Here is a 10,105-nt window from a genome sequence, read left to right as displayed (position 1 = left end):
ATGCTCTCATCAATAATCTGCACCCCTTTCCTTGCATGTTACAACCAGCTTCGGTAATGTGGCATCCTTTCTGGTGTCATAACACGATATATAAAAGGGCAGGAATTTCAAGACCAAGTACATAAAAGTGCAGGAATATCAAAACCAAATATAAAAATGCATCCTTTCTGGTGTCATAACAACATAGAGTTGTAAAAAGAATCCCTAAACAGTTGCTTACCCTGATGAATAATGTTGTCAAAGTCATTGTTATTATTATTATTATCACCATTGAAAGCAACGACTATGACCTTCGAATCAATAGAAAATTCATGCTATCAAACCTCAAAACAGCCACCCACTACAATGCTTCACCAACATCTACCCAACAAAATGGGGAAAGCCATGCGGTTTTCGCTAGCACAAAACAGCCATCAACATCACGAATACACATATCAATGCTAACCTTATTTTCATATGAAGAGAATGATGCATCAACATTACATTTGGGACAGGTCACTATCATTGAATGTTGTGAGTGTTGCTCGACCCTGGTGCAGTTTTAGTAATAGGTGTAGCATTAGTCCTTTTTAATTCTTGCGCAATCTTCCAATCGTCAAGCATATGCATAGCTCTCTCAATAACCTGGGAGTTTGTTTCATCATTTTGTTGCCATAATTTTAAATTGTGACAACAACGATCCTGCCATACCTGAGATCCGTGGGTGATGTCATTGAATGACCTTTGAGTAGGATACTTATGTCAGCAATAACCATCTTCTTCGAGCGAGTGGGGGTGGCGTACCTGCACATAGTTAATTTGATGATCAAGTCAGTGAGTGTCGTGGTGATACAATATTTTTGGTAACAATATGTGAACTTGAGCCAATGCCCTTGAGTTAGTATTTATTGTATAAGTTTAGGGTTTTGGCCCTTGAGCCTTTATACGTGAACAACTATCTTCAAGGGACACTGTAGTCCTTGAGGGACAACTATGAGCGGATTAGGACGAGATGACATCAGATCTGGATCGGATGGTATAAATCGCCTATAGGGTTCATTATTCCAGTAGGGTCATGCTTGAGGACCAAAGAGATATCTAAAACCTATTAAGAGTTGAGTGTTGGCCCATATCGAAACAGTCGACCCTCAAGTTATTGGTTGAGGGATTCTAATGATAGTTGAGGGACTTGACTTTCTAACCTATATATGCAACATTGCAAATGTTAATACTTGCAACATACCATGAAAGCATATGGACGTTGGATATGCATGTTTAATGATTGGTAAAAGGTTGGGGAGATGGGTAGCTCACTTAGTTGAACTACACGATTGAAGGAGTTAAATATTATCCAAATAATTGAGTAGTTTTTTTTTTATGAAATAAAGTTAAATAGTTAAATGTGTAGTGTTAGAATTCTAACAAGAGAGAAAATAATAGCATAATAATTAGTATATTAATTTTTGGCTTATTTGTACCTTTAGTCCTTGCAAATAGGGCTATTTAAAGTTTGGTCCCTAAACTTACTATTTATTTCAAACAACCACTATAAATTTTAATCATTTTAATCATATCAACTTTTTCATATATGCATATAAAAATTTGTTTATGCAGATATAAGTACATAAAGGCCCCGTTTGTTATACACCCTCCGGTCACAAATATAAGCAAAAATTCACTTTTTAGGTTCATTCAATAAATCTATACTCCAAATTGTTATGTTTTAGTTTTTTTTTGAACAAGTGTGATTTGATTTTTTTCCTTACAATTTGGGATAGAGGGAGTAATACTTATTAATGATTCAATAGAAGATTCATTTTGTAATACTCAACATGGGAGGTAAGAAAAATGATTGTGTGTGGAGGTGTGTTAATGCTTCCTATGTTTAAGTTGGATTTATCTAGATCACATATCTAATTCAAAGGTATTTTTTATGACTTCAGTGGTGAAGCATTTGACCGCTAGCTCACCCTAAAATTCACCTTTATAAAAAAAAAACAATATTTTAGATTAATTGAATAAATAATGTATTTGGTTTATATACATTAGTTATTTAATGAACATATAAAATTGTTTTTTTACATATAAATGTGATCGGAGAGAGTAAGTATTAAGAGTGCTACAAGCATTCTCTTTCGACAACTATCTCTAACACTCATTCCTTTATTGAGTGACATCTATGTGGATATCACACATTATAAATGGATATCATATAAAATGGTGAGACCAAGTGGATTTCATCAATAAACAGTAAAGGTTGGAGAGTGTTAAAAAGAGAAGGAGAGGCTCCTAGGATCTCCTCATGCCTATTATCATACCATTTTTTTTTATAGGAATAGTTTACAAAAATCGCGTGTTTTAAGAAAAGTGTTTGAACTAATAAATTTTTCATAAATATATATTATTGTTACCAAATTATCCTTTATTTATAGAGATGTTTAAAGTTAACTTTTAATATTTTAAGGTATATTGATAACATTAATAAGAGGATTAATTGAAAAAGAAACAAAAAATACATCTAAAAATTTGTATGTTCGTATTTAAAGACAAATTTGTTCAGTTAAGAATGATTTTTTATTTGATAAAAGTTGGCATAGCTGGAAGCAAAATTTTGGTGACTACACGTAGTAACTCAATTGCTTCGATGATGGGTGATGTTCCTCCGTATCTTTTGAAAGGTCTTTCTCCAAAGGATTGTTTATCTCTGTTTGTCAAATGGGCATTTAAGGAAGGTGAAGAAACAAAATATCCAAATCTAGTGGAGATCGGAAAAGAAATTGAGAAAAAATGTCGAGGAGTTCCACTAGCTGTCAAAACATTAGGAAGTTCCTTGTTTTCAAAGCTTGATTTAAATAAGTGGGTATTTGTAAGGGACTTATGGAATCTAGAGCAGAAGAAAGATGATATTTTACCTGCCCTGAAGTTAAGTTATGATCAAATGCCATCCTATTTGAGGCAGTGTTTTGCTTACTTTTCCCTCTATCCCAAAGACTATAGCTTTGATAGTTTTGAAATTCAAACTCTTTGGATAGCACTTGGATTAGTTCACTCTCACTCTCGGAACGGAAGTGAAAAGCTAGAGGATGTTGCAAGAGAGTATATGGATGAATTACACTCACGGTCATTTCTGCATGAGTTTGAAGACTTGGGCTATGTTTGTCAGTTCAAAGTACATGATTTGATACATGATCTTGCACTTTATGTTGGAAAAGAGGAATTTGTGGCATTAGATTTGCATACACAAAACATATCTAAGCAAGTAAGACATATTTCAGTTGTTGAAAATAATCCACAAGGCCATGTTCTGTTCCCTAAGTCACGAAGCATAAGAACTTTATTATTTCCCATCAAAGGACTGGGTCTTGCTAGTGAAACTCTGCTAGATATATGGATATCAAGATACAAATACTTAAGATATTTAGATTTAAGTAATTCTTCATTTGATATCCTACCAAATTCTATTGCTAAATTGGAGCACCTGCGTGCTCTCGATCTTTCTGATAACCGCAAAATAAAAAATATTCCCTCTTCTATTTGCAAACTCCAAAATTTGGAATTTTTGTCATTTAGCGGATGCACGGAACTTGAAACACTGCCTGAAGGATTAGGGAATTTGATCAGCCTGCGACAACTGATTATATCCACAAAACAATCTGTCTTGTCAGATAATGAATTTGCAAGAATGAACCATCTTAGAACTTTGGGTTTTGATTGTTGTCACAATTTGAAGTTTTTATTTAGCAAGGATCAACTCCCATCCCTTGAAACATTGTTTGTTGTATCATGTGGGAGCCTGGAGTCCTTACCTCTTAATATTTTCCCAAAATTACATACTCTTCATATTAGTGGCTGTAGATATTTAAACTTGTTGTTGAACAATGAAAGCTCAATCCTAACACTAAAGCTGAAATATATACACCTTGAGGGTTTTTATGATCTACTTGCATTGCCTAGATGGATGGAAGGTTTTGCAGACACTTTAGAGACCTTGATAATTGAAAAATTTCTTGATCTTAAGATACTTCCTGAGTTTCTAGCAACTATGTCTCATCTTAAGAGGCTTTACTTTCTTCAATGTCCTCTTCTTGAGAATATTCTATCAAATCTTCCACTCACCTCTCTTGAAGATTCGCATAGATGGTTGTCCTGAATTGTGCAGAAAATGTAAACCTCAATCTGGTGAGTACTGGCCCATAATTGCTCACATCAAAAGTGTTTCCGTTGGAGAACCAATAGCAGATGAAGAATATGAAGTCATTGACCTTCTTCAAGGTTAACATGTTTGTAATATCCTAAAAAATTTAAAAGATAAATTTGAGATGAGCAAAAATATATGTGAGTGTTTCCTTAGCATATATTTTTGTTAGTCGTAATCCTTGAGCATACTGATTTACTGTGAGCTAATATTGATTTAAAAATGGTGAAATATTTGAGTTTTATGCTTCCGTTTGCTAAATTGTTAGTATTTTTGAAAAGAAAAGAAAAGAAAAGAACTTAAAAAAAAAAAACGTAATTGATTGACTTTAACTTCCTAGACTAAATTGTCATTTCGTAAATTTAAGAGACTACGCTTGTCCGGCTATTACAATTTGAAGGACCAAAATATTGTTTTACTCAAAATTTTAACTCTTCCTTTAAGTAACATTTTAACCATAGAATGATTTCAAGTTCCAACTGTAAAAGTGCATAAATTGTCCTGGAAAAGTAAGTATATGTATGGTAATATAGAAGATTCTTTATTTGAAAGTAATATTTCCTTTCTTTATTGGGGAATGTAGATGATGAGGCTGAACTGGAGTGGAAAAGGGATGTGCAACTTGGAAAGACACAGGCATAAAAGACAGCTAAGGCAATACAAGAGTTTGTGGGTTCAGCAGGAATAGCAATGGAATGGAAAATAGTTGGTTTTTAACAGAACTAGACCCCGACCCGTGCGATGCACTGGTTTGTTTCGAGTTTCATATATAAGCATCAGATTTACTATATTATTAGTTGTCAACATAGTTAAATGTATTATGCATAACATTTCAATAGAGACTACAATGATACGATTGAATAAATGAAATTAAAATCATTTTCAATATAAAAAATCAAGCAACAACATTTGCGCGTGTTCAGGTTGAAGAAAAACTACCTGATATTCTTGAAGCAAATTTGGACGAGTGGAGGTGGTGTATCTGCACACACTCTGATGGTCAAGTTAGTGAGTGTCGTGGGTGATACGGTATTTTTTTGGTAAGAATATGCATACTTGAGACAATGTCCTTGAGTTAATATTTATGGTTTAGGTTTAGGGTTTTGGCCCTTGAGCCTTTACCTGAACAGTTGTCAGCAAGGGACATTGTAGTCCTTAAGGGACAATTGTGAGCGGATTAGGAGGAGATGACATCGTGTCTGGACGGAATGGTCCAAATCGCATTTAGAGGTCATTATTACAGTGTGGTTCTGTGTGAGGACCATTATGGTCCTTATGGGCCATGCAGAAGGGATATCCAAAACCTATCAAGAGTTGGCCGTTCGCCCAAACCGGAATAGTTGCCTCACAAGCTATTATTTGAGGGACTCGAGTGAATATTTGAGGGACTCGACTTTCTTTCTTTTTTTTGGTCAAGAGGGACTCAACTTTCTAACCTATGTAACATTGCACATACCATGCATGAAAGCATATGAACGCTATGTTCAGGGATTGATAGAAGGTTGGGGAGATGGGTAGCTCACTTGGTTGAACTAAAATATTAAAGAAGTTAAAGAGTTAAAAGTTCAGTTTTAGAATCCTAGCAATAGAGAAAATAATAACATAATAATTAACATATTAATATTTGTCATTTATGACGTGAATTTCAAGCTATGGCACAAGCAATAATATGCAAACTGTCATGGATTAAACTTGTATCAGGTAACTTTGAAGGTAAAGTATGAAGGTTTTATGAAATTGATTTGGGGCAACACTATTTTAAGATAGAAAATTTCCTTCTTATTTTTTCTTGTTTGTATATATCACCATGGTAGTGTGTAATTATTAGGACACCTTTTGTAATTATTTGGACACCTTTTGTTCAATAGCCTCTATTGGAGCCTGTAATATGTAACTTATATATTTAGATTATTCAGACTTCAACTAGAAGAATCTTTCACAATGGAGATTGGTTTCTAAACTATACCTGAAATGAAATAGAAGCTTACAATTTTATTTTATTTTTTCTAAGCAAGAAGTTGCTCCCTTTATAGAGTAAAATCAACACATAAATACTTGAAACTAGAAATTGCATTGCATCCATGACGATTGATGCCTACTATATTGTTTTCATACAAAAACGTTAAGTCAACTACAATAGATTCATTTAAAGTTGCATATTCTCCTATAGAATAGGTAAATAGAAAAACCACAAAACCTTAGCAAACATTTTTAAATGTCTGCACTATTAATAAATATATACACTTCTATTCTGGTACACCAAAAAGTTTCACATTACTTGAGAATCGAGGCTCACGGTAGTTTATGAACACCCACTCTCATCAATCCACCTAAGCGCCTCAGATAATACCTCAAAAAAATCGTTCAGCGGACTTGAAGTCTGAACAGCGTCTTATGATTTTTATGGAAGAGCTAACTACTACTATACTAATAGAGAGAGTTGTAGGTGCAGCAGGTAGCAACAATGGATGAGATGCAGATGAGGAGTGCAGGGAGTAAGGTTGTATTGAGTAGTTTACTTTCACTGAAATACCCTGAAATTGTTATTGTACCATCTGCAATTACTCGAGCTAGAGTTCCGGCTTCCGTTGACAGTAATCCTCCGTTATAGGTTCCACGAGAAAGCCTTGATGACATCATTTTTGATAGAAGTGAAAGGTTAACTCCTGGATTGATCAAGCAAAAACACAAACATGAAGTAAAGAAAATGAGAAACAATTTAAAGATAGACAAAACTTAGGTATTGTTCTATTGGAAGCAGTTCAGTTTTCATTTGTCATCATTCCTTCTATCCATTCATGTTTTATTTATTACAACAATTCTAGGGTATGATGAGAATAAATTACCTTCGAGAACTTCAGCGGACACAAATGTGATAAGGGCAGATCCAACATATTGAATTACTGAATAAGGGATTAATATATGGAAGCTTAGAAGTAGTCCAATGCAAACCATGATTTCTGATGTCAGTAGAACTTGCCTGCAAGTACAAGCCAACCATCAAGTACAAACTCCATTTTAATTTGTGCATAAACCCATGAGCAACTTGCTAGGTTTCTTATTTCAAATCGAAGCCTTGAGATTTTTGAAGATGAAAAACAAAAGAACTGTTCAAAATTTTAATCACAGTGAATTTAAAGCCAGAGGTAGATTTTTTGTGATGTTAGAAACTAAGTTGGTCCAATATAATTGAAGCAATTCCTTAATATTTTAAAATTACTACATATTGTTGAATAAAATATGGTTCATTCTTAATACACTTTCTAGCTGCTAATCAGAAACAATGAGCATTAAAATTTAATTTAAATTTTTGGCTAAGATAACACTTGAAGGACTACCTTTCTTCAAAGATGTTGCTGATGTAGCTTCCAATAACAATATTCACAGGAAGGACAGTAAGACCAAGGCATGCAAGGAAAATGGCTACTTTGGTGGTTGACCAAATAAAATAGTATTCTGTTATAAGGCTTGATTCAGCAAGCACTATCTCCATTGCATATTTGAGCATAAAGTACACAAATAGTTGAACCTAATAAAAACATTCATCGTTAGTGCATAAAAAGATTGAAGTATACTTCATATTATAATTGAGACGACAAATTCATATTGTTCATATTGAAAAAGGTTCATAAGGCGTTCCTTACCTTTACTGATGGTGTAAGCAACTTATATGCCTGCACAATTGAAGTAACAGGTTTATGAGTTTCAATTTTATCATAAACTTCTTCGTCGTCATCCCTTTCTTCTCCATCTTCATCTTGATCCTTTGCTTCTGAATTCATTAGCAATGGTTGCGTATGCATGTTCTCTACTGCAATATGTACTTGTCGTCCTAATCATTTAGAAATATTGAAACTGAATTTATCAGCATGAATCTAAGAGATAAACTATGGAGCATAGGATGGGGGGAACCACTTTCTTTCAATACTAAAACTTTGATCCGGCTTCATAGGACAAAGTTATTTGACTCTAAACCATGAAGTTAACCTGATATATATACACCTGATTGGATTTGCTTATTTAAGCTTATTGAATGGCATACACGCTTGTAATTAGGACTGTTCATGGTTCGGTTTAGGAAGAAAAACCAAACAGACTTCTTCAAAAAAGGAAAACCGAACTGAAACTGAACTGTTAGTGGTTCTTCCCAAACCGAACTAGTATAAATGTTTGGCGCGCTGTAGTTCTGAACCAGAACTACCTTCAAAAAAAACAAATGAATTGTGCTTTTTCAAACCAAAACCAAATTAAATCGATTATTAAGACTATTTAAAAAGAATTAAAAACCAAACTGAACTGCATGGAAAAACGTTGAACTATGATGGATAGTTCACGAACTGAACTAAACCCACCAAAATGACATCATATAACAAAATGAATACATGGAACCTTGCTGACATACCTGTTTCTGCTTCATAAGCCAAAAGATTTCCAGGTTCCTTGAAACAAAGGCACAACCACAGTAGATAAACAAGCCATGCAATAGCCATTACCCATCCAGGTAGTGTATCTTGGTTCATTGTCAACTTAGAAATCCTAAAATCGGTCTGTAACAAACAGGCAATAGCTGGACCACAAGCCATTCCAAGAGCACTTGCACTAACAAAACCGGCCGATGCTTGCATCCGAAGTTTCAACGGTACACAGTCGCTGATATAACGCCTATTCACAGCCCTTGCAGAGCCTAGCCTGAAATATTATTGATTCATATACTACGTCAATGACTTCAAGTTAGCAAAAATTGGCAATTCCCTTCCCAAAGATTGACGGCACAGTATATGTATCGATAAATTTAATTTTTTAAAATTTCATGACAGTCTAAACAAAATTTCTGTTAAGGAATGCTCAAGATTCATATCTAGTATACTCAAATCTTCTGCAGGGATTGAAGACATAATTAAACCTATAATATACCAGAATCTGAAGTAACTATGTTTTCCTAATAAGATAAGAACAAAAACATTGTAATCATGTCGTGAAAATTTTATGGAAAGTATGAAACTTAAGAGAGTAATAAGTGTAGATTTACTTTTCCCTTACAAAAAACAAAAAAGTGTAACTTTACTTACCCGCAGAATAGGCGTCCCATAAGAAGAACTGCTACTGAGTTGAGATCATAGGCCAAGGCATACATGATTGTGGGCAAAGAGACTCCTCTACTATTTAAGTGAGCACGTGTTGGAAAACAACCACGACACACACGCCAAATAAATTTTTTAATTTTAGGAGGCACTTTTAGCTTCCAAATAAGGTTCCATCGGCCATTAACATGCATGAGATTATGTGATTATGTTGTTCAACTAGCATAATTCGGTTCAGTTATGAATGTGTCATGATTATGAGTCATTTATGACTTGGCGTAATTCTGTTCAGTTACTGCATTGCATTAAATGCAGTAACTGTTGTCTGCTATAAATGTGAGTTAACTCACGCAGACCTCTAATAAACGTGAGTTAACTCACGTTGAATTTTTTTAAATTTACACTAGCGTGAGTTAACTCACGCAGCGTATGTTATCTCACGCAAAATTAACACTAGCGTGAGTTAACATGCATAGAGGTATTTTCGTCTTTTCAGGAGAGCGAGCAATTTATGTTGGGTAAAGAGCAGAATTCATGTCTTTATGCCTTCAAATATCTATAGGCCCAGAAACTGTTTGACAAAATGAGTGATAGGAGGAGTAAGGTTTCTTATATGATAGTAATTGTTACTTTTTGTTTAGGTATGTGGGTTCATTCATGCTATGTTTTCAAAAAGTGTGACAACAAATTTTTTTTTTTTTTTTAATGTTTGATTGATATATATTGCAAACGTGGGTCATGTTCTACTTCTTATGTTGTTGGCGTTTACAGTATCACTATATGCTTATTATTCATTAGTAAAAAATTATTTATTCAAGTTGAAAACTGCATTTGGTCATCAAAACAACTC

General features: G+C 34.1%; 1 protein-coding gene and 1 pseudogene across 1 annotated transcript; one reads left to right on the top strand and one right to left on the bottom strand.

Moving 5' to 3' along the window:
- Positions 1–2,545: 2,545 nt before the first annotated feature.
- LOC146908602 (putative disease resistance RPP13-like protein 1) lies at positions 2,546–4,256 on the top strand (annotated as a pseudogene).
- Positions 4,257–6,436: 2,180 nt separating this feature from the next.
- Positions 6,437–9,308, bottom strand: LOC146908601 (SPX domain-containing membrane protein At4g22990-like). Its single transcript, XM_085729282.1, has 6 exons — positions 9,244–9,308; positions 8,577–8,863; positions 7,819–8,006; positions 7,513–7,703; positions 7,021–7,154; positions 6,437–6,840 (listed from the first exon to the last, which is right to left on the bottom strand). The coding sequence occupies exons 1-6, from the start codon at positions 9,306–9,308 to the stop codon at positions 6,602–6,604; spliced, it is 1,104 nt and encodes a 367-aa protein (XP_085585408.1). The 3' UTR covers positions 6,437–6,601.
- Between the last annotated feature and the right edge of the window lie 797 nt (positions 9,309–10,105).

The sequence above is a fragment of the Medicago sativa genome, chromosome 7 (genome assembly GCF_051527215.1).
Source record: "Medicago sativa cultivar Bolivia chromosome 7, Bolivia_mono, whole genome shotgun sequence".
In the NCBI taxonomy this organism is placed as follows: Eukaryota; Viridiplantae; Streptophyta; class Magnoliopsida; order Fabales; family Fabaceae; genus Medicago; species Medicago sativa.
This window is presented reverse-complemented; position numbering and strand designations above follow the sequence as displayed.